The following is a 25,299-nucleotide window of genomic DNA, read 5'->3' on the forward strand; positions in this document are numbered from 1 at the left end:
TATGTTATATATTATTTACTTGATATGTTTATTACATATACAATGTTATATATTACATATATTATTTATGTATGTGTATATACATATGTTTAAACACATATACATACATGGACAGAATATGTAACAAATGTATGCATATATATATACATATGTGTATATCTATACACATAAATTTTAAAATGGGATTCTGGGATTTTTCTTCTTAGGATTTTTCACATCAGTAAGTGTGCCTTATTGTTTAAGGAATTTTTTAAATCATCTATTGATTTAATCATACTGTTTGAAGTGTTTTTATGGTTAATATGATTAATAATGTTGATTGTTTTCTTTTCCTTGTACCCTTAGTATTTTCCTAATGTTGAAACATTCTTGCATCCCTGTAAAGGCAATCAGTGAATAGGAAGATCTTTCCTGCCCATTTGAGTGGGCTTTGGGAGCCAGGCTCCCAGGGTCCTGGGGGGAGTGGCTAGGACTGGAGCCAGTGGAAGCCTGTGGTGGGAGGAGCTTGCTGAATGGTTGGAGCAGAGCTAAGAAGCAGTTGGAGAGACAGTTGGTGAGAGAAGTTAGGAGCTGAAGGAGAGAGGAAGCAGTCAGCTAACTGGAACACAGCTTGGAGATTGCAGTGGAAGCTGCGGAAATGGCAGCACTGGCAGCAGGCACTACCAAAAGGCAGGACTGAACTTCGTGGAGACCAGAGAGTGCTGAGCAGGGGCTTGAGGCCAATAGGTGGTTTCTTGCTGGAGCGCCATGGCACTGGGGGGGAAGCACCAGTATGGCTTGGCTTGCTGCCATAACATTTTTTCTGTGGCCTCCTGGTCACTATTGTGAGATGGGCATACTGGTTTTGGAAGATTCTTGCCAGGATGTCGAATTGGGGACACTGGTCCATGGGTCTGCTACTTTTGATTTTCAATAAATGCTTTAACTCCTCTGTCTTCTACTTAGAGAATTCCTTATATCCTGTGATTCTGGACCATTCAGGCATATTCATGGTTATCTTTGAAGTCATGAATTCTGCCTTAATGATATAATCCCTTGAGTAAATCGAACTTGGTCGTGTTCAGTACTGACTTTGCTAGATTGCTGTAATTTTTTGCTAGAATTACTTGAAAATGGTCCCTCTCTCCCAAGATCGAGCTGGAAGTGGTTGATCGCCTGTTCTCTCACTTTCTTTTGCTCTCTCTCTCTCTCTCTCTCTCTCTCTCTCTCTCTCCCTCCCTCCCTCTCTCACTCTCTCCCCACTTTCCCTCTCTACCTTTCTCCTCCTCTCCTTCTCCCTCCCCCGGTTGTCCAGGAGCTTCAGGCAGTCAGCGGTGGTGTGCCCTCCTCTTCTTCATTGCTGGGGTGCAGCCATCCTTTAGGATACCTGCTGAGTATCTGTCTGAAGAACTGGGTCCCATTTTATTGGTCAGATAAGAGCATCCTGAAGTTAGTCTTATATGTGGATAACTTGTTAAGAGATACAGTGAAAGTGAGGAAGCCAGCCAGTCTGTTTTGAAGATACCTTGGCCAGAAGGAGGTACAACTGTGCATCATCATGCCAAAGTTTTACTGTGATTACTGCGATACATACCTCACTCATGATTCTCCATCTGTGAGGAAGACACACTGCAGCAGGAGGAAGCACAAAGGGAATGTGAAAGACTATAATCAAAAATGGATGGAAAAACAAGCCCAGAGCTTGATGGATAAAACAACCACTGCATTGTACCAAGGAAGAATTCCTCCCAACCTGTCCTCTGCTCCTACACTAGGAGGCCTATGATCCCACCTCTTCACCCTAACATGCTGCCCCCCCTCCTGGAATGGTGCCTATGATGCCTGGCCCTCCAATGTTTAGGCCCCTTCCTCATCCCATGATGGTGCCCACTCACCCAGCAATGCCCAGACCAGACAGATAAAATGGAGAGAATATAAAGAAACCCATTTCTCAATTTTTTTCTCTTCTTTGTTCTATTTCGCCAGAACATCATCATGCTGGGTCTCAGACTTGTGTTTTCCCCATCCTCCCTCCTTCCCCTTTTAAAATGTTGGCACTCTTTTATATCATTGTCACTTTCCCACAATTCCCCTCCCTCCCATTATATCCCTCCCTCTCCTATTGTATCCCTCCCTCCCCCAGTGTATCCCTCCCCTGTGATAAATAAGCACAGTTAAAAAAAAAGAATTACTTGAAAATGTTGCATAATTTGTAAATATTATCTCCCATGATAAACTGTGATCTGCTTAAGAGAAGGAAGAGTTTCCTCTATTTTTTTGTATCCCTAGTACCTACCACATAGTAAAATTAATAAATGCTAGTTGGTTATTGATATTGCTGTATAGTTCTCTTTCTTTGCTTTACCTTTCCTAATTTAGTTCTTGAGTTTATATTCATTTCATAAAAGAGATGGATAGAGTGTTTTCTTTCTCAATTTTTGAGTAGAATTTGAGAAGGAAAAATGTTCATTGATTTTGAAGTGATGAAATTTACCTGTAACTCTACCTAATCTATAGAAGTTACTCAGTGTACTGAAGTTACAAGGAAAGGCAAAAGACAACCCCTGTTTTCAGGGAGCTCACAATCTAAGAGAAATGAGGAAGGAAAGCATTCCATGCTTAGGGGACAGCCAGTAAAAATTCTTTAACTTTATAGATAGAGTGTCTATAGATAGAGTGTCTTGTTTGAGGAACAAGGAGACTAGATAAAAAGTAAACAAATGTGAGGTATAAGAAGACTGAAAAGGCCAGGGATCCCTGGTTATGAAAGGCCAATGGATTTTATTTTTGATCCTGGAGATGATATAAAGTCACTGGATTTTATTAAATAGGGGGTTCATGAGGAGGGCAGCAGGAATGATGCAGCTGGAATTGCAGTTCAGAAAAATCACTTTGACAGCTGAGTGAAGATTGGACTAGACAGGGGACACAGTTGTGGCAAGCAAGACTGTAGGATTAGTCCAGGCAAGACTATGAGGGCCTTCACCAGGGTAATAATAATGCCAGAGGATATGTGAAGATGTTACAAAGGAAAAATGACACACCTTGGCAACATATTGGATATCAGTGAGGGGAGAAGGAATGAATGAAGAATCAAGGATGACAACTAGGTTACAAGTCTGGGTGACAGGGAGAATGGTATTATCTTCAGCATTAATGTAGAAGTTAGGAAGGAGGAAGGTTTTGGGGGAAAATAGTTCAGTTTTGGACATGTTGAGTTTAAGATTTTTCTGGGCACACAACCAGAGATGTCCAATAGACAGAGATCTGAGTCTGGAGTTCAGCAGAGTGCTTAGTACTGTGTAAGTAGATTTGAGAGTCACCAGTAGAGAAATGATAATTGAGTCTTTGGAAGCTGATGAGATCATCAAGTTAAATAATTCATGCAGAGATCATCAAATTCTGGGGCTGAGAGTCCAATTCAGCTCATCGTGTGTTTTTTATAGTCTAAGAGATAAGAATGGTTTTACATAAAACATTTTAAAGCATGGGGCTCATCCAAAAAAAAAGCACATATAGCAGGCTGGATTTGGCTCTCAGGTAATGGTTTGCTGACCCTGATATAAAGGGAAAAGAAAAAAAATGTCCCAAGGCAGAGCCCTGAGGAACACCCACACTTAGTGGGCATGATCTGGATCAAGATTGAGAAGAGCTCAGATAGGAGCACCAGGAGAGCGTAGTGTCCCAAATACCTCAGAAGATAAGACTATCAAAGGGAAGAGATTGATCAACATTACCAAAGGCTGCAGAGAAGTCAAGAGGAAAAAAGGTTTTAAGGGAAAATTCATTAGATTTGGCAAGTAAGAGATGATTATTAACTTTGGAGAGAGCAGATTTGGTTGAATGATTAAGTTCGAAGTCAGACCATATACAGTTAAGAAGAAACTGAGAGGAAAGGCAATGAAGGCACATATTGTAGGAGGCCTTCTCAAGGAGTTTAGTCACAAAGGGGAGAAATTATATGGAGTGATAATTAATGGGAATGAATAGATCAAGTGATGATATTTTAAGAATGGTGGGGGGCACATGAGGAACATTTATATGCAGGAGGGAAGCAGAAGTATGAGAAGATATCGAAGATAACAGAGAAAGAGGAGGCAATCTGTTGGAGAAGACAAAATGTAATGGGGTAACTTGTGCATGTAGAGATGTTGGCTTTGATGTGAGAAATGATACCTCTGCACATGAAACATAGGTAAATAAGGAAATAGTGACAAAAGGCATCTGGATAATGGGAGATAAAGAGTAACAAGGTTTGAGAGGGTTTTGAGGGGAATGGAAATAAGGAATTGGGCAGTAGGGAATGGGGGTAGACCTATGGACATTTGTAATCACTGATATAGGATGTATATAACCAGTAGGAAATTTGTTAATTGTTTAAGGAATTTTTTAGAAAAGTTTCTAATGTCAAGAGAGTTATGATGCCAGAGTTAATATTGAATAGTTTAATCCATTAATATTTAAAGTTATGATTATTAGACTTGCATTTTCTTTCATTCATTTGGTAATGAATTTATTCTCCTCGTCTTTTAAGTTAATGCTTTCTGACTGTAATTAGTTTCCTTACACTATTGTGAGGCTAGTCTATCCACAGATATCTCTCTCCACCCCAATTTTCCTGCTTAACCTATCTCAAATTCCCTGAAATTATTTAAATTGTCATTTCTTGATTCTGTTTGTTTTTGTGTCTCCCTCTCCTTTAACCCTTAATCTGCTCTGCCCAGGTAAGCATGTGGTTGAATATTTCCTCTCTCCCAACTTCCCTTCCTATCTCTTATTTAAAATAGTTTTTTTTTTTTTTTTTGCTGTGTCCATTACCAAAAGGTTTTCCTTTGCTTTGTGCTCATTTTTGCCCCTCCCTTTCTAGGTTATTTTGACTTTTATTCCTTATTTCTTGTTTTTTATGTCATATTTGTAGCCTCTATTCTTTCTCTTTCCCTGTTATAGGACTTCTTAAGTATTATATTTGAAATCCCTCTTCTACTCTATTTCTATGTTTGTCATTGATAGTTCTTTCCCCATCCTCCACTTTTATCATGATCACACTTCACTCTGAAGATTAGTGTAACACACCCTCCAGGGCCATTTCTGAACTTCTCCCCATATTGCCAGATTGAGTTTTCAGAGGGGACTATTCCTTATAAGGTTCTAGGATAATCTGAATGGTCAGAAATGATCTCTAGTACCATTGCTCATGAGTTCTTATCTACTATGTTCCTAATATTAATAAGCCACCCAGAAGGGATATTTGCTAATGTAATATTAGTAAGAAAAATTGGTACAAAACATTACTCCAAAAGTCTTGGGAACACTATCTCACAACTCTACACAAGGTCTCTGTGAACAATGCAATGACTAGAGAACACATGTGACTAAAGGGCAAACTGAGAGCTTATTTTTAGATAGAAGTCCTTTTTTCCTTCCTGGAGTCCTCATGAGTTTGCCCTGTGTAACAGCAATTAAGGTGGGACTTTTTGCTGTTGACCTTTAATGATTGTGGCCTTTGTTTCAATGGGGCAGACAAAGTGGGATTTTTTTGTATTTCTCAGCACTGAAATAATTGGGAGTCATTGCTTGATTTGTATCTGATGTGATATTGGGAGTGGGGAACTTTTCCATGCCCAGGCTGGGTGAGGTCAGGGCCCTTGGGGCCCTGAGCAGGATATATAAGCATAGAGATTGGCGTTTTCTCTCAGGGCTCCGCACCACAGCAGAAGTGTTGCGTGACTCTGGGCCAGCCATTGTAATGAGCTCCCCGGCTGAACATTCAGATGTTGATAACTATGAATTTTATTTGGTCTGTAATTCAGGGTGCTGGTTTTTTCCCCTGAAATAAGTAAATGATATTTGTAAGCTGAATTAAAGTAAGATTGTTAACCCCTTAACGTTGCTTTCCTTAGTAAAGCAGATTAAAAGGACCTGGGCTTGCAGCATTCTGTGAGCTGGTTGTTGTTGGTTTTACACCCCCACAGCAGCTGCTAGCTGGATTGTTGATACACCCTGATATAACTATAGCACACTGCTGGATTCTGAAATTTGGAAATTCCAATAAATCTTGAAGCTGTGATTCTTTCCTCCTCCAAAAAGGGAATTCTCCCTGAAGCTGATTTTTTTTCAATGTGTCTAGCTTTTTTCTCACTCAGTTCCCATTTAGACACAAATTTTATTACCAGTCTAGTTTCTCTGATGACAGTCAATGATGATGAGGAAAGAAATATACTCTCTCTGGATTCCTCACTTGTTGTCTGTTCCCTGACTACTGACACAAGTGTCTGATTTCTCAATGTGTTCCTAAAGATTAAATGATTTTGTGCTCAAAATCTTTCTGTGATATGCCTAGGCCCAGAGAGTATGTGTGTGTGTTTCACTTGATTCCAGTATACGTCAATTAATTTCATCTAATGATTTGAACCATGTTCCTACTTGAACCTAGCTCATAAGTTTGGTTGAGGGATTGGTTCAATAAAAGTATCTAGGAATCATTCACAATTAATTTACATATTTGATTGATTCTGAAATTCAATTTAAAAGACATTCTTACCTGATAAAGGTATTAGGGCAAAAATCATTTTGATACTTACATTAACTGAGGCTGGAAGGTGGGATACCCTTCTTACATCAAACCTCATCATCTATACATTATTCACCTGTAAACTTGAATGGGGCAAGTTTCCTCCTTCTTTCTCTTACCCCTTTACCGCTCATCCAAATTGTCCCTGTTATCCCTCCCATGAAGGATGTTACTTCACTTATAAGGAGACATAAAATTTAGTCCATGAAATATTAATTCAGCTTTTCCTCTTTCCCTCCCCCTGATTTTTTAAATTCCCTCAATTCTTTTGACATTTTTTCCCTTGGTGATCTTTCTTTGTACTTTCTCTTACCCCTGAGTTCAATGTCCTTTTAAAACATTCACCTATAAACATGAGAGAATTTATTTCACTACCTAATCATTTACCGATAATTATACTTACTTAACTTCCCTGAATTTTTGTTATTTGGTATATCTGCAAGGTAAATATTCTGCTCATATGAGCTAATTTTTAAATTTTCAATGTGAAAATTTACACCTTAGAAATGAAAATAGCTTTAAATTGGGGCTTGATTTATTGTTGTACATATTGTCTAAACTAAGAAAGTGTATTTTAATTCACCAATATTTGTTATTTCAGCACATGGTTTTTTTTTACCTCATATAGAATTTCTATCTCTATTTTTTTTCCTTTTGCAGATTCATCTTTTCTTATTTATATCTGACACATAATTTCTTAAAAAATGTTTTTGGAGGTTTACGCATTGACAACATACAAAAACATCAGCTGCTCTGCATTCTTGCTGGTCACAGACTTGAAATTTGGTTTCACACCTCTGTGAGAGAAACTACATTAGGAGAAGGGAACAAACATTTATTAAATACTATTCACCTGACACTGATCCTTGTAATAACTTTGTGAAGTAGATACTATTATTGCCTCCATTTAAGAGTCGAGAAAATTGATGCAGACCAAGGTTAAGTGATTATCAGGGTCCCAAAGTTAGTGTCTAAGGCCAGATTTGAACTCAGATTTTTCTGATTCCAGGTGCAGAATTCTATCACCAGGCTTCTAGCTACCACCCATATTACAGTCTGCTTACTCTTCATTAGGAATAACATGTTTCACATTGAGACTATTATGAGTCAGAATTAGAAATTTGTAAACCTTGAAAAGTCACCCACTCACCCCTTTTCTTTCATTTAAGGCTTTTCTACATGTTTTACATGGTCCAGGGAAGGAAACAATGGAGTGGTATTCCTTTGTTTAGAGCAGACTGATAGCCCAGGAAGAATGCCAATTTAATCCAAGCTGATTGAGTAAAGTCAACTCACGACAAAAAGTATTCATTAAACTTTTACTACACTAAGACACTTTGTAGATATTAGCTATAGGAAGATAAAAGTTAAGTCATCTGAAGATAATTGCATAGCAATGAGCTTTCAGTAAAATCACTCAATACTTATTAATTACTCTTGTCATTTTTGTTGTTGTTCAGTCAATAAGTTGCGTCAAACTCTACATGGCCCTGTGTTTTCTTGACAAAGATACTGCAATGATTTGCCATTTCTTTCTCCAGTGTGTTCCCATTTTACAGATGAGGAATTGAGGCAAATAGGGGTTAAGTTACTTGCCCAGGGTCACACAGTTAGTATCTGAGGACAGATTTAAATTTAGAACTTCCTGACTCCAAGCCTGGTGATTTATCTACTGCACCATATAACTGCCTTTATTGGTTACTAGACAGTGTTTTTCAAATTCCATGCATATAAAGCCCAAGTTGCAGCAGGCCTTGCCAAGTTGGAAAGACTTTATTAAAGGTTGGTTGATGGCCTGAATACATATCATTTGAGGACCAGCCTAGCTAATTTCAAAGAAACTCATTGCTAAAAAATATTGGGCGTCAAATGTCAAATTTCCTTATTCAAAAAAAAAACTCTATTCATTAATTCTTTGTAACTAAACTGTGGGGTCATTGCATTTTATGTCCTTGGAAAAGTGTTTCTATTACTTAAATAGATCTGTAATATCAATGTTTTGACTATTTTACCCAATGTTTACCCATTGTAGGTTGTCCTTGAGTATATCTTCCCACAAATTCTCAATAGGGAGTCCAACTAAAGTGCTAGAAGATGAAGCTACCTTGGAGAAATCAGGAAATTACAAGTGGGAAAGTTAAACAAAATTATAAAAATATTTTTTAATTATACACAGTTCTATGAAGAAAGCAAATATGATGATAATAATGTTCAAGAAGCCATTAAGTATTAAATTCAGATGAAGTATAAAACAGAAATGTATGTTCATTCAAGGTGTCAGTGTTTTCACTAGTGTTCACAAGGTGTCAGATGTTTTCTCTAGTCCCACCAAAAGGATTCTCTACTAATGTTGATATTGTCTGAATACTCCTTTTTGCAGGGACCTCAGAGGCCTCTTAGTTTAGCCTCTTCATTTTTACCAAAGTTTCTCTTACGTGTTTCTGGGACTAAGAGAAACTTAGGCCTAGTGAGATGCAATGATTGGTTCAGGATCACACAAGTAGTCAGCCTCAGAGGAGAAATTTGAATTCAGTTTTACTGACTCTTGAGGAAGCCTTTTTTCTCTGTACCATCCTTTTTGTGCTTTTCCTGAGTGTTGTATTTGGAAGTCAAATTTCTATTCAGCTCTGGTCTTTTTGTCAGGAATGCTTGAAAGTCCTCTATTTCATTGAATATCCAATATTCCACCTGAAAGATTGCACTCAGTTTTGCTTGGTAAGTGATTCTTAGTTGTCTGAGATGTGGTTATTTAGAAATTTTACTTCGTTTTCTGTTAACCTGGGCAGTTTATGTTTTCATAGATGTTCATCCATATCTCTAAGGTTGTGAAATTTACGGGCATACAATTGAGCAAAATAATTCCTAATTATTGTTTTGATTTCCTCTTCATTAGAGGTGAACTCACCCTTTTCATTTTTGGTACTGGTAATTTGATTTTCTTCTTTCTTTTTTTAAATCAAATTGACCAAAGGTTTATCAATTTTATTGGTTTTTTCATAAAACCAGCTCTTTGTTTTATTTATGAATTCAATAGTTTTCTTGGTTTCAATTTTATTAGTCTCTCCTTTGATTTTCAGTATTTCTAATTTGGTATTTAATTGGGGATTTTCAATTTGCTATTTTTCTAGCTTTTTAGGTGTATGCCCAATTCATTGATCTCCTTTTTCCCTATTTTATTCATGCAAGCATTTAGGGATATAAAACTTCCCCTAAGAACTGCTTTTGCTGCATCCCATAAATTTTGGTATGTTGTTTCATTATTGTCATTCTCTTGAATGAAGTTATTAATTGTTACTCTGATTCATTTTTTGGCCCACTCATTCTCTAGAATTAGATTATTTAGTTTCCAATTAATTTTTAGCTTATTTTTCCATGGTTCTTTGTTACAAATAATCCTTATGATCTGAAAAGTGTGCTTTGACTACTTCTGCCTTTCTGCACTGGATTGTGAGATTTTTATGCCCTAGTAAATGGTCAATTTTTGAGTATGTGCCTTGTACCACTGAGAAGAAAGTATATTCCTTTTTATCCCCATTCAGTTTTCTCCAGAGGTTTATCATATCTGCCTTTTCTAAAATTCTGTTTACCTCCTTAACTTCTTTCTTATTTATTTTGAGGTTAGATTTATCAAGTTCTGAAAGGGGGAGGTTGAGGTCTCCCAATATTATAGTTTGGCTGTCTATTTCTTCCTGTAACTCCCTTAACCTCTCCTCTAAGAATTTGTATGCCTTACCACTTGGTGCATATATGTTAAACAATGATATTGCTTCATTGTTTATGGTGCCTTTTAGTAGGATATAATGTCCTTCCTTATCTCTTTTAATTAAATCTATCTTTTGCTTTGTCTGAGATTAGGGTTGCTACACCTGCTTTTTTTACTTTAGTTGAGGTGCAATATATTTTACTTCAGCCTTTTACCTTTACCCTGTGTGTATCCCCCTGTTTCAAATGTGTTTCTTGTAAACAGCATATTGTAGGATTATGGTTTTTAATCCATTCTGTTATCCACTTCTGTTTTATGAGAGAGTTCATTGCATTCACATTCAGAGTTATGATTTCTATCTGTGTCTTTTTCCCAATCCTATTTCCCTCTATTTATGCTTTTATTTCTCCCTTTCCCCTTCTCCTCCTCAACAAAGTTTTGCTTTTGACCATGGCCTTCCTCAGTTTACCCTCCCTCTTTATTTCCCTCCCTTATCTTACCATTTCCCACTTGCTACCTCTCCCCTCCCTTCTGACCACCCCCTTCCCTTTTTTCCCCCCTTCCCCTCCTACTTCTCGTAGGTCAAGTTAGATTTCTAAACTTATCAGCGTATGTTATTCCCTTCTTGAACCAGATCAGATGGCAGTGAGGCTGAAATACTGCTCTTCTCCCTCCCTTCTTTCCCTCTACTATAATATGTTTTTGTGCCTCTTCATTTGGTGTAATTTACCCTTTTCTACTACCTCCTTACCTCTTCTCTCATGGCCCTCCCTTTACATCTCTTATGTTTTTTATCTTTACATCAGTTAATTTATACAGGCATTCACAATCTATGTGTATCCCTTTCAATTGTCATAATAGCTGTACCATTCTCAAGACTGACATATATATGTATATATATATAAAACATACATAAGATGATGTAATCCCACATAAAGATGCAAGCAACCTGCCCTTATTGGTTCATAAGGTTTGTGGGGGTTTTTCCCCCTGGTTACCTTTTTATGTCTCTCTTGAGTTTTGTATTTGGAGATCAAATTTTCCATTGAGTTCTGGCCTTTTCATCAGGAAGGTCTGGAATTCCCTTATTTCATTGAATGTCCATCTGCTTGCCTGAAAAATTATGCTTAGTTTTGCTGGGTAGTTGATTCTTGGTTGTAGTACCATCTCCTTTGCCATTCAGAATATCAAATTCCAATTTCTCCTGTCTTTTAATGCGGAAGCTGAGAGATCCTGTGTGATCCTGACTGTAGTTCCACAATATTTGAATTGCTTCTTTTTGGCTGCTTGCAGTATTTTCTCCTTGAGTTTATAATTCTGAAATTTGGCTATAATATTTCTTGGTGTTTTCAGTTTGGGATCTCTTTCAGGGGGTGATCGGTGAATTCTTTCAATGACTATTTTGCCCTCTGGTTCTAGGACCTCTGGGCAGTTGTCTTTGATAATTTCTTCGAAGATACTGTCAAGGCTCTTTTTTTTTCATTGTGGATTTCCGGTAGACCAATAACTCTTAAACTGTCTCTCCCGGATCTATTTTCCAGGTCAGTTGTTTTCCCAATCAGATATTTCACATTTTTTCCTATTTTTTCATTCTTTACATTTTGTTTTACTACTTCTTGGTGCCTTATAGATTCATTAGCTTCCACTTGCTCAACTCTAATTTTTAATGAGTTAGCGTTTTCATTTTGCTTTTGAGTCTCCTTTTCCAATTGGTTGATTTTGCTTCTCAGGGTGTCATTTTCTCTCTCTAGATTCTGAATCTCCATAGCCATTTTGCCAATTTTTTTTCCATATTTTCTTTTATCTCCCTAATTTGGTTTTTAAAATCTTCCTTTAACTCTTCCAGCAGTGCTTTTTGGGCTGGAGACCAGTTCACATTACCTTTTGAGGTATCAGATGTATCTACAGTGTCATTGCTGTCCTCTTCCATATTGGTATTTTGATCCTGCCTGTCTCCATAATAAGAATCTGTGGTCCTTGGTTTTTTTGTGTTCTTCTTCATGTTGGTTTGCCTTTTCCTGGCTTTACAACAAATTTCTGCCTTTGGGGCTCAGTGCTCTGTGTCCCAGCTTTCTTATTCTGGGGATTGTGATTCTAGAATTATAGCCTTCAATTTCCTGAGGTGTGGGGGAGGGGTCTGGCTCCCTGACATCTCACTCCCTATGGGTGCTCTCCAGCACTATTGCTCTTCAGCAATGGTCTCAGCTGTTTGTTGTTTGAGCTGATGTCTGGCACTTCCTCCGGGGGAGCAAGATTATGTCTAGGCTCCTGGTGTTGACCCCTGCCAGCTCTGCCCCTCTGGGACTAATGAACTTCTACCATTTGACCACTGAAGCCCCACTTCTTTCTCCTCTGTTCCAACGTTCTTTTTTTTCCTGGGGAATTCTCTGGGTGAGGAGGGGAGGGATTAGAGCCATTTACCTGGCCATTATGTCTCCCAGAAGTTCAAGAATCTGCGTTTCATTCCTTCGGGTTGCAAGCCTGAGGGGTTGATGTCTCATGGCCTGTGGCATTGCGCTGCCTCTCGTCACTTCCACAGACTGCCGTCCTGTGTTGGGAGGGCTGGGGATCTCAGCCAGTTTCGGGCATCCAACTTTCTCCCAGCCTGTCTCCCACATGGATTTCCTGGCCGGCCACTCCCGCTTTCAGTGATTCTTAGTTGTAATCCTAACTCTTTTGCACTGCAGAACAACATATTCCAAGTCTTCCAATCCTTTAATGTAAAAGCTGCTAAATCTTGTGTTATTCTAATTGTAGTTACATGATATTTGAATTGTTTTTTTATGGCTACTTGTAATATCTTCTCCTTGATCTAGGAACCTGGAATGTTGCTATAATATTCCTGCGAGTTTTCAATTAACCTCTTTCAGGAGGTTATCAGTGGATTTTTACAATTCCCATTTCACCCTGTTGTTCTAGAATATCAGAGCAGTTTTCCTAGATAATTTCTTGAAATATGATGTCTAGGCTTTTTTTGGATCATAGATCATTTCTAGAAGCCCAATAATATTGAAATTTTCTCTCACAGATCTTTTTTTCAGGTCAGTTTTTTTTCCAATGAGGTATCTTAAATTTTATCCTTTTTTCATTCTTTTGGGTTTTTAATTGTTTATTGCTATCTCATAGAGTCATTAGATTCCACCTACCCTATTCTAATTTTTAAGGAATTATTTTCTTCAGTGAGTTTTTGTACCTCCTTTTCCATTTAGCCAATTCTGCTTTTTAAGGTGTTTTTCTTTTCAGGAATTTGTTAACATCTTTTTTTTCTATTTGGCCAATTCTGCTTTTCAAGGCATTTTTTTCCTCATTGGATTTTTGTATGTCTTTTATAATTTTCTCTATTCTGTTTTTTAAGGTTTTGTTTTCTTCTTTGTTTTTGTGTCTCCTTTACCAAGCTATTGACTCTTTTGTCATGATTTTCTTTCATCACTCTCATTTCTCTCCCCAATTTTTCCTCTGCTTCTCTTACTTGATTTTTAAAATCAAGTTGAAATTTTTAAAAATTTGAACTCTTGCATGGCTTGAGACCAATTCATAATTTTTTTTGAGGCTTTGGATGTTGGAGTTTTGACTTTGCTGTTTTCTTCTGAGTGTGTGTTTTGATCTTCCTTGTCACCATAGTAATTTTCTATACTCAGAATTTTTTCATTTTTTGCTCAATTTTCCAGCCTACTGATTAACTTTTAACTCTTTGCTGAAGTGGGGCTCTGCTTTCAGGGTGGAAGGTACACTATCTCAAGCTCCAGAGGTCTGTGCAGCAGTTTTCAAAGATACATCTAAAGACCTTTAAGTTTTCAGTTCTTCCAAGGTGGTCTGAATCTAAGGAGAGGTGCGCTTACTAGTCTCCTCACCTGTGCTCTTGTCTGTGAGTAACCACAAGGACTCTTTTCTGCCCTGGAACTCTGATAAAGGTTTCCTGTTCCCCTGTGACAATAAGCTCTGGAGTGCTAGTGTTTCTCCTTGCCCTAGGACTGCCACCCAGGAGTGCAACCCATATCTGAGTATGGGCAAAGCAAAAGAGTCCTGCGTCTAGTGCCAGCAAAAAAGAGCCCTGTAATTTCCTTCTGACCAGTTGTTCCATCCCCTTACTGTCTGTGGGATGAGAATTCATGAAACAGCCACTGCCACTGTTGATTCAGTCACTCCCCTCACCTATTCCTGGTTTGTTGGGACCCAGTCTGAGCTGGCATGGCCTGCACTGTACTGTGCGCCATTCTCACTCCATTGGGACAGACCTTTCTTGCCAACCTTCTAAATTTAATTCAGCTGGAAAATTGTTTCGCCCCATCATTTTGCAGGTTCTGCCACTCCAGAATCTGTTTTATGGTATTATTTTAAAATATTTGGATGGGTTTTGGAGAGAGCTCAAACAAGTCCCGGTTTTTTTTACTCTGCACTCCTGACTCTACCCCCCAGGAAAACTTTTTTTATACAAATATAATCAGATTTAAATAATAGGAGAAATATTAATTGTTCATGGGTAGGTAGGGCTAAAATTATAAAAATGACAATTTTACCTAAACTAATTTATGTATACAATGCCATCACAATTAAATTACAAATAAAATTCAGTGAATTAGAAAAAAATAATAACAAAATTCATTTTGAAAGACAAAGAGTCAAGAATATCAAAGGAAAAAATGAAAAAAATGTAAAGGCAGGAGGTTTAACAGTACTAGAGCTTAAACTATATAATTATGCAATAATTATCAAAACTATCTGGTACTGGCTAAGAAATAGAAAGGTAGGTCAATGGAATAGAGTAGAAATGCAACTTATAGCAGAAAAAAATCATAGTAACCCTATATTTAACAAATGTAAAAACTTAATATTTGGGGATAAGAATTCATTACTTAGAAAAAATTGTTTGGAAAACTGGAAAGCAGTATGGCAGAAAGAGGGCATAGGCCAATATTTTACACCATTTACCAAAAAAAAAGGGTCAAAATGGACATATGACCTAGACATAAAGAGAGATTTTATAAGAAAATTAGAAGAACACAGGACATATTACTTGTTAGACTTATTGACAGGTGAACAATTTATTAGTAAACAAGACATAGAGAACAATGTTAGGTATAAAATGGATCATTTTGATTACATTAAATAAAAAGATTTTGTATAAATAAAACAAATCAAACCAAGATCATAAGGAAAGCAGAAAACTGGGGGAACACTTTATAGACAATTTATCAGATAATAGTTTTATATACAAAATATGTAAAGAAATTTCTCAAATCTATAAGAATATGAATCATTCTCCAATTGATAAATTGTCAAAGGATATGAATAGGCAACTTTCCATTGAGGAAATAAAAACAATATATAGTCATATAAAAATGCTCTAAATCGTTATTGATTAGAGAAATGCAAATTAAAACAACCTTGAGATATCATTTTACACCTGTTAGATTGGCTAAAATGAATGAAAGGGAATGTGGCAAATGTTGAAGGGGAGGCAAAAAAATTATGACACCAATTCATTGTTGGTGGAATTGTGAGCTTATCCAATCATTTTGAAGAGCAATCTGAAATTATGCCCAAAAAGTTATTTTACTACTTACCCATACCCTTTGACCCAATAATACCACTACTTGGTTTATTTCTGAAGTTGAATAAGGAAAAACAAAAAGAACCTATGTTATAAAATATTTATAGCAGCTCTGTTTGTGGTGGCAAAGAACTGGAAATTGCAGTGATACCCATCAACTGGGGAATGGCCAAACAAATTGTGCTGTATGATTGTAATGGAATACTACTGTGCTATAAGAAATGATGAACTCAATGACTTTAGAAAAACATGGAAAGACTTGCATGAAATAATGAAGACCAAAATGAGTAGAACCAAGATACCATTGTATACAGTAATGGCAACATTGTTTTAAGAATGGCTTTGAGCAAATAAGTCATTCTGAATATTATAAATGCCCAAATTATTATAAGAGACATAAATCTGCATCCAGAGCAAAAACTGATAAATTGGAGTATGGATAGAAAAATTATATATTATATATATATGTATACGTATATATATAATTATATATATACATACGTGTGTGTATGTACTTGTGTGTATACATAATTATATATACATATGTATGTATATTCGTATATATATCCATAGATAGATGGATAGATAGATAGATAGATAGATGGATAGATAGATAGATAGATAGATATACTTGTTTGCATCTAATGGTAGCCATCTCAAGGGTCAGGGGGAAAAGAAGAAAAAAAAAGAAATTTGCATGGTAATTATTTATATTTGAAAGGAATAGCAAATTGTGAATATGAGATTTGCAGTTTCATGTGCAATCATCTTTTTTTATTGTACTAGGTTATGGAAATGCTTTTTTATTCCATAAATTAAAAATAAAATTTAATAATAAAAAGTCTATGTTCTTTTACAATTCACAGCATTGGGCATAAGGGAAGAACATTTCTCTAATTTTTGTTATCCCTTTTAGAATTGCTAAGGCTTAAACATCACATAAATGTACAAAATTCACTCTGGAATAGGGGTTCTTATCCTAAGGTCCATGGGAATGTTTTTAAATATATGTATATATGTATATGTGTATCGTTAACTGCATTTCAATACAATGGTTTCCAGTGTAATCTGATGCATCAAATTTTCTGCATAAAAACATTATTTGGAGATGGGGGGCCTAAGACTTCACCAAACTACCGAAGGGCACCATAATACACAAAAAGATAGGAATGTCTGCTCTAGAATGTAATTATTAAAACCTCATTACTCTCCTGGATATGATATACTCTTTCTAGGAGCACTATAATAGTTCTATACTGAGAAAGCTGAAGACACTCTTAGAGCTGTAAGTTTTGCTTTAAAATGTGGGGGAAATGAATATTTTCTCTCTTGTCATAATAAAAAAGTATATTTGTAAACTTGGTTGTCTTACTTTTATGTCTTTTGGCTTCAATTAGTCTTTCAGAGTTCTGCTATGTAGAAAAAATTACCTATCCTTGAGTTAAAGTATGGTCTGTCTTAAAAATAAAAATTTCCTTAGTTTGATAACATATTGAGTTCTTTCTGGTCTCTCATACATTAGTCTCGACTCATGTCAGTACAGTTTTTCAAATTCTTATCTTCAGCTAGCCAGAGAAGTATAGATTAGGATAGCATAGATAGCACTTTAAGACATAAGGAGTTGGGGAATGGAGGGGACAAAAATGAAAGGTGAAAAGACTTCACATACAAACTTTGCCTATTTTATGTTTGCCTAGGGAAGGCATTGGCTTTTGCTACCCAGAATATGTAAATCTTTGACTTTCAAGATTCTTGAATTTATCACTGAATCCTAAAGTTAGAGCAAGAAGAATCCCAGAAATTCTCTAGGTCACATTCTCCACACATATTTTACAGATAAGGAAAGTGAGGTCCACAGAGGTGAAATCCAAAGTCAAAAATTGATTTACTGGCTTAGCCTTAAAGATTAGTACTGTTTCTATTGCTGTACGAAGCAAAGAAACTTTAATCATCACAAATCAACTGCTTTATATTAAAAAGTCAAGTTTACATTCTTTCAGTGATTACAGATTATCCAAAATTCCTTCGATCTTTCAGCCTGAGTAAAGCCATCTTTACCTCCTTGTTCCTTAGTGAGTATGCCAGGGGATTAAGCATGGGTGCGATCATTGTTTGGAAAATGGCCACAATCCTATCCATAACATGTTTTGAGCCTGGTCTTAGATAAATAATAAGAGCAGGCACAAAGAGGCAGAGGACCACAATGCAATGGGAAGCACAGGTCTGGAAGGCTTTGTGTCTGCCCTCTGCTGTGCGGATCTTCAGGATAGCACGAACAATGGACACATAGGAAAGAAAAATCAAGAAGCCACATCCAGATGCTACCACTCCAACGTTAACAAAGATCACCATCTCATTGACTGAGGTATCTGCACATGCCAATCTGAGAATGGGTGGTGCATCACAAACATAATGTTCAATCTGGTTGGGGCCACAGTAGGGCAGCCGAAAGGTCAGGACAGTCTGGGCTGCTGAATGGATAGCACCACTGAGCCATGTGCCTCCAGCTAAAAGAGCACATGTTTTCCCACTCATCATGGTTGCATAACGCAGAGGATAAGTGATGGCCAGGTATCGATCATAGGACATGACTGTGTAGAGAAAACACTCAGTGCTCCCCAGACAATGGAAGAAATACAGTTGGGCCACACAACTGTGAAATGAGATGACCCCACCATCTGGGGAGAGGAGACCCATTAGTACCTTGGGCACAGTGACAGTGGAGAACCATATGTCAATGAAGGAGAGGTTGGCCAGGAAATAGTACATGGGAGTGCGGAGGTGGGAGTCCACCTTGATCACCAGCAAGATGAGGAGATTCCACACCAAAGTGAGTACATATATCACTAAGAAGATCCCAAATAGGGTGGTCCCCAAGTCTGGCGCATGGGGAATCCCTGTAAGGATGAATATAGCCACAAAGCTCTCATTTTGTCTGTGCATTTAGATAATGGATTCTTTTCCTAAAGGAGCAAAAATTATCCAATCAACTGACAATATTTTCAAACACCTACGATGTGCTAGCCATCTTTTTCATTACTTCCCAACTTTAATGTTTTACTGCTTCTGTACACATAGTTGTTGTTAAAAGAAGAATCACCCCAAAGAAATGAACACACAGAGAAGAGCAGGGTAATTGAAAATTTATAAACATGTGAGGAGGCATTGGAAACACAAACCAGAAAATAAAACAGCTCCTGCATTTAAGAATTTTATACTATCTTGGAGGAAATAATATATACAGCCATTGTCACCCCTCTATGTGAAGAGAGGACTTATCTAGATGAGACTTCCTGTTAGGGATTGCAAATTACTAGAAATTTGCATTTTGATATATTGAACTGAGCCACCAATTCGATAGTTTCTCTTTTGTTTTCTTTGTTCTTTTTAATAAAATTTCCCATAATATTGTAAATTCCATACAGAATTAGTAATTGCAACTTCTTGTTAGGTTTTCCCATGCCATGGAGTCTTGGATGCAAAAGGCACAAAAATCTATTTTTAATAAAGATCTGAAATTGCAAAGCACAGAGTGAAATAGTCAATTTGGTATGTGACATTGAAGCCTTTAGTCTTTAAAAGGCTTTGGCTAAACAGATAAAATGCTGGAAAATTTCATGAGAGCAAACAGTTGAATGTCTGCAAATATGAATAAAGTAATAAAAGTGTAATAATCCAACCTCTTCTTATTGAACAAACACTTATGAGCCATCAGTTATAACATAGAAAAGAGATCTAGGAAATTTTATATCATATCCATCAGTTTTGTGACTTCAACCTTTCTAAACCTCTGGTATCCCATGGGAAAAATTAAAATAATAATACTTACATTATACCTCACACTATTTCTATGAGGAAAATGTTTTGTACACATTAAAAAATGAATAAATGAGATTAAAGTGTATACTAAAAAAACCCTTATAATCATGATTCCCTCAATATATCAGTTGATGTGATTCTTCTGAAAAAAAAAAACAGAAACCATTATCCTGTCCAGTCTTTGTGTGAGGCCACATGACATCTGTACTTGGAATTCTGTGCCCTGACTTCAATTTCCTATAACTCAAGAAAAAACATATTGGAGCTAGAAGGAATGTCTGCAACGAGAATCAGCTAGGTCTTGTTGAGTTTAGCTTACAAGGCAAGACTAAAAAGATTGGGAATCTAGGGATGTATGATGGCTGAGAACAGTTAGGGCAACATCTATAAATTTATGAAGGAAATAGGTTGAAAGTATACTTGGTCATTAAATCTTTACATATGCCCTGTAGTACATTGGAGACAACCTCTTCAAATCTGAAACACATACCAGAATAATAAAATAAATTAAAACTTTGCATAGTGAGCATAATTAACAAATTTTTGGAAAAAAATGTTTCCCTAAGAAATTACCTCAATTGAAATATAAACGGCTTCAAAAAAATTCAGATGAGTACCTGGATAATGAGAATTGAACTAGAACTTAGAGTCACATTAGCCCCATTTATTCATTAAGTAGATGAAGAAACTGAGTCTGAGGGACATTAAGTGATTTGCCCAAATCAAATATGTGGCAATGGCTAGAAACATCTGAGTTGAACATCACAGAAATTTGTTTTGCATGACTATACATATTTGTAATGAAATCTATTTTCTTGCCTTCTAGATAGATGAAAGAGAGTATGTATATATATATATATATATATATATATATATATATATATATATATATATATATATATATATATATATATATCTGAACTTTGTGTTAGATCTGGAAAGGATTTCAAAGATCACCTACATTGCTATCTAAACCTTTACATTTCAGCTGAAGAAGCTTTGGATCAGAATGTTAATATCATTTGTCCAAGATCATACAACAGGAATGAGTAGAGTCAAGTCTCAAAACCAAGTCTTCTGAGAATCTATGAGTCTATGTCCTTTGTTCTTTTAAATATTACATAGAGAGGACTGGAGAATCCAGATATTCTGACTATATATACAATGTTCTTATTACAGTACCAGTGCTGCCTCTCTAGGTGACAAGAAATTAGAATATTTTAATTTCATATCAGATAGTAAGCACATTCTTGCAGGTCATGGTGGAGACAGAATTATTCGTGGGAAGGATCATGGACCTAATAGTATATAGCAATTCTCCTATTTTAATTTCCTGTTATTTCTCTTATTCCTATTCCAGAAAAACCCATACTTTGCAACCTCCTGGGATTCTCTTCCTTCTTTAGGGTAGTTCTTAGAAGAATATCATGAGAAAATTTTAGAAGATTAGGCACTTACACTGTTCAACAATGCAACCAAGCATAGAAATCACAGTCAGACCAGAACAAAAGACAAGGAAAAATCCTGGTAATATTGTAACAGTGCCATGAGCCAAGTCCCATCCTGAGTTAAGTTTGTGAAACCCAAAAATGCATGAGTGAAGCTACCAGTTCTAGCACTGTAAGTTGCTGGAGTGCAATGCCACACCTCTACTTACATATAAATAAATATGGGTCATGCCAATATGTAATTCCAGACACCTAGAATAAAGAATATGACAGATGAGAAGAAATGAAGGCAGCTTTTGGTCAAAGAGAAAGGCTTAAGAATCTGAGTGGAAACAAAACTCTAAGAGGTATCAGTTTTTTCTACTATTATTTTTTAAAAATTTTTTAGTTTTTTTTTTTTAATTTTGACAGTGCAATTGGGATTAAGTGACTTGCCCAAGGTCACACAGCTAGTAAATGTGTCACATGTCTGTGGTCAAATTTGAACTCAGGTCCTCCCTTCTCCAGGGACAGTGCTTTTCTCACTGCGCCACCTAGCTACCCCGAGGTATCAGTTTTTTGTAATTCAAAATCCAGCCCTCAATGGAATTATCATGCCTAGCACTACATTCTAGGGTAGGTTTCTTGGTTTTGCAGCAAAAAATAAAAAAATAAAATAAAAAAACTAAAATCAGAAAAACTAGAAAAATCACATGAGATTAAAACATAAAATGTTTCAAATGATATGGAAACATCAGTAGAATGGAATTCCACTTATGTGCAAGTTTTCTCCAAGGAAGTGTTTCTCCTATTCCTCTGATTTGCCTGTATATCCTTTACTTGTCCTTCCACTTACCTAACATAAGCATCACCCAGGGTTTAACTTTGCAATATTCTCTTTTTTCCTCTGTGTTCTATTCTTTCACATTCTCATCCACTACCATGGCATCAACACAATGTGTATGAACCCCAAATCTCTAATACCATCTCCTGCCTTTCTCTTTCATTTCAATCTCCCTATTAAGTATCACTATCTTGGTATCTCACCACACTTCAAACTCATGCACACAGCCAAACTTAATTCCCCTCAAGTTGACCTCTTCCCAACTTTTCCAACTTTATTTCTGGCACCACCAGTCCTTTGGTCACACACTATGGAATCCTTTTAAATTTCTTTCTTTAACTCAGTTCCCTCAAATTACTCGCCAGGGCTAATTCTGCCTTCACAAATTCTCTTGATTCCATCTGCTCTTTTTAATCCTGTTGCACTCATCCTAGTTCAGGCCCTCATTCATTATCCTTCTTCTACATTATAGTAACAAACATATATGACTGATTTCCCTGCCTCCATCCCCTCCTACACATTCCCCCTATCAAGTAGCCTAAACCCTGCACAGTGTTGATTCAGTGGTATTACTGAGCAGTTTTAATTATGTCCTGCCATGCTCAAGTGCTCTCCATGGCTTCTAATTGTGTATAGATTTGTAGGTGCACACTTTGTCACCAGGAATTTAAAGGTCACAGAGAAAGAAGAGGCTTAGAAATGGTTGCCTAGCTAAATATCCTTATTTTACAAATGACTCATCTCCTTTACTATATTGTGATGCGGTAAAAATAATAGTCTTAGATTCAAAAGACCTCTGTTAAGTCTTATCTCTAACACATGATCCTAGGCAAATCATTTCATCAATATACACCTCAGTTTTTCCATTTATAAAAATAGGAATAATATTTTAATGTCTATCTCACAGAGTGCTTGTCCAGAAGGTGATTTGTAAATTTTAAATTTCCTTATAAATAATATCTAATAAATAAGATTTTAAACTCCTTCAAGGCAGGAAGTATATCTTACTCATTTTGCATTCTCTAGAGCACTTAGCACAGTGTCTTGCCCACAGTAGTCACTTAATAAATATTTGTTAAAGAATAAATGAGGAAGTTAAGAAGGGAGGAAGTGGATGAATGACTATATCCACATCCTTCTAATAAGGATACAAGAGTTTTCCCAGTCCTTCGATACTGACCTGATAGATGTAAACTCTGGGTCAGGAAGTACATTTCAAAGGCTAGAAAAAGGTGAAAGGAGTAGTTTCTTCTTTGTAATGAAGAGTCCTCCTAAGAGCACACTCCACAAGAATAATAAGGGAAGCAGCCCTGCCCCCTCTCAAAGTGTATGCGATTAAATTGACTTTATCCCACAAGGGATGGGGTTGCCCTGAATTCCCTTGGTGCTCAGGAGAACAAGAAGTAAAACAATTAAGATTTAAGTGTTTACACAGTTGATCTACATTGAGTTACTGGTACCTCCACATGTATATTTTGTTTTGGAAGATGACTGTTCCACAAAGAAATACCAGATTCTATGAATTATTCTCTGTGAACACAGTATATTTAAAGAATTTAGGAACTCTTTTATTTTTTAAATTAAATTAAATTTTTTTGTTACATTTTAAGTTCTGAACTGTCTCCCTCCTTCTCTTTTAATCCTGCACAAAAGAAGGCCATCATTTGACATATATATATGTATATATATATATATATGTTTATGTGTATATATATATATGTATATATATATATGTTTATGTGTATATATATATATATGTAAAACCATATTATGAATAATTATATTTATTGATTCTTTGAAAGTAGATAGTATCTTCCTCCATAGGTCCTTTGTATTTCATTTGAGTATTTGTAACACAGAGAATAACTTAATCATTCACAGCTGTTCCTTGAACAATATTGCTGTTACTGCATACAATGTTTTCTTGGTTCTACTCATTTCACTCTTCATTTTATGCAAATCTTTTCAAGTTTTCCTAAAACCCACCTGTTCATCATTTCTTACAGCACAGAAGTATTCCATCACAATCATATGCCATAAGTTGTTTAGCCATATAGCCAGTGATGGGCATCCCTGCAATTTCCATCACAAAGAGAACAAAATTGCCACCACAAAGAGAACTGCTATAAATATTTTAAAATATAGAAGCCCTTTTCCTTTTTCCTTAATCACCTAGGGAAACAGACCTAATAGTGGTATTTCTGGGTCAAAGGGTATACACTGGGTCATTAATTTTGGGGTATAATTCTAGATTGCTCTGTGAAATGGTTGGATCAGTTCAAAGTTCTACCAACAGTGTTTTAGTGTCCCACAACATGTCATTTTCCCTTTCTATCATTTTAGCTAATATGAGAGGTGTGAAGATGTTTTCACAATCTAGCTAGCAGCTGTTGTGGGGATGAAAGACCAACATAAGCCCAACAACAAGAACGCTACCAGCACACTGCAAAAGCACAGGTTCTTTTGATCTGCTTAACTAAGGAAAGAAACATTAAGGGGTTGACAAGCTTACTTTAATTCAGCATACAAAAATCATTCACTTAGTTCAGGGGAAAAAACCAGTACTCTGAACTTCAGAGCAAAATACAAACAAAGTACAAACATCGACAGACAGACCTTGTCTGATTGAAATCCCAATACGTAGTTACCAGAGTTTAACAAAGTCCCAGCATCCGGGTTTACAAGCTGGAGGGCTCTTAGCTGCAGCTGCCTGGAGTCTCTTCGAGCCACCAAAAATGAGAGCCCTAAACAAATTACAAACATTGACAGACAGACCAAATATAGATTCATAATTACCAACATCTAGGTTTAGCCTGGGAGCTCATAACGAGGGCTGGCCCAGAGTCACTCAGGCCACCACTCCTGAGTAAGAGCTCTGAAAATGGAAAAGCAATCCCTGGTTTTATATCTTTTTCAGGGTCAAGGGTGAGTCACACATGCAATTCACCTACGTGACTCAGAATCGTCACAAAGAGGTGACAAACCCACATGGCCTAAAAGCCTCTGATGTTCCAAACATGTCACTCAAACTCATGTGTAAACTAGGCCCTCCCCTGAGACAAGGAGGCATCAAGTTCACACAAATCTAATCAAGGAAACAAAGGCCAAACTCTTCAAGGGGACATGGTTGAACTAAGTGCTAAGAGCCCATTTTGCTTACCAACACAGAAGAGACATCTGAAAGTTGTTTTAATTTGCATTTCTCTAATCAATAATGATTTAGAGAATTTTTTCATAAGACTTTTATCTGAAACACTGTCTGTAAATTTTTTTTCCAAATTTTTTGCTTTCTGTTTAATCTTGGCTACATTAGTTTTAAGTATACAAAATCTTTTCGATTTAGTGTAATCAAAATTGTCTGCTTTATGCATCAGAATGTTCTCTATCTCTTCTTTATTCATAAAT

General features: G+C 36.5%; 2 protein-coding genes across 2 annotated transcripts; one reads left to right on the forward strand and one right to left on the reverse strand.

The window, feature by feature from the left end:
- The first annotated feature begins 1,537 nt into the window (after positions 1-1,537).
- On the forward strand, positions 1,538-1,921 carry LOC118835665 (U1 small nuclear ribonucleoprotein C-like). Its single transcript, XM_036742883.1, is given in 2 exon segments — positions 1,538-1,761; positions 1,763-1,921. Coding segments are annotated over 2 exon segments (363 nt in total). The 3' UTR covers positions 1,902-1,921.
- A 1,711-nt stretch (positions 1,922-3,632) lies between these two features.
- LOC118836987 (olfactory receptor 10G9-like) lies at positions 3,633-18,747 on the reverse strand. Its single transcript, XM_036744046.1, has 3 exons — positions 17,838-18,747; positions 12,795-12,941; positions 3,633-3,685 (listed from the first exon to the last, which is right to left on the reverse strand). The coding sequence occupies exons 1-3, from the start codon at positions 18,745-18,747 to the stop codon at positions 3,633-3,635; spliced, it is 1,110 nt and encodes a 369-aa protein (XP_036599941.1).
- Positions 18,748-25,299: the final 6,552 nt, after the last annotated feature.

This window comes from Trichosurus vulpecula, chromosome 2, assembly GCF_011100635.1.
Source record: "Trichosurus vulpecula isolate mTriVul1 chromosome 2, mTriVul1.pri, whole genome shotgun sequence".
Taxonomy (NCBI): Eukaryota; Metazoa; Chordata; class Mammalia; order Diprotodontia; family Phalangeridae; genus Trichosurus; species Trichosurus vulpecula.

Excerpts from the sequence above, each read along its gene's own strand:
- LOC118836987 (XM_036744046.1), bottom strand. The coding sequence starts at position 18,747 with ATGCACAGACAAAATGAGAGCTTTGTGGCTATATTCATCCTTACAGGG. Across the intron at positions 12,942-17,837 it reads GATGGCTTTACTCAGGCTGA|TCTGCAGTGCAAAAGAGTTA; the intron begins AAGATCGAAGGA and ends GGAATATGTTGT. Across the intron at positions 3,686-12,794 it reads CCTCCCAACACAGGACGGCA|TCTTATCTTCTGAGGTATTT; the intron begins GTCTGTGGAAGT and ends TCCCTTTGATAG.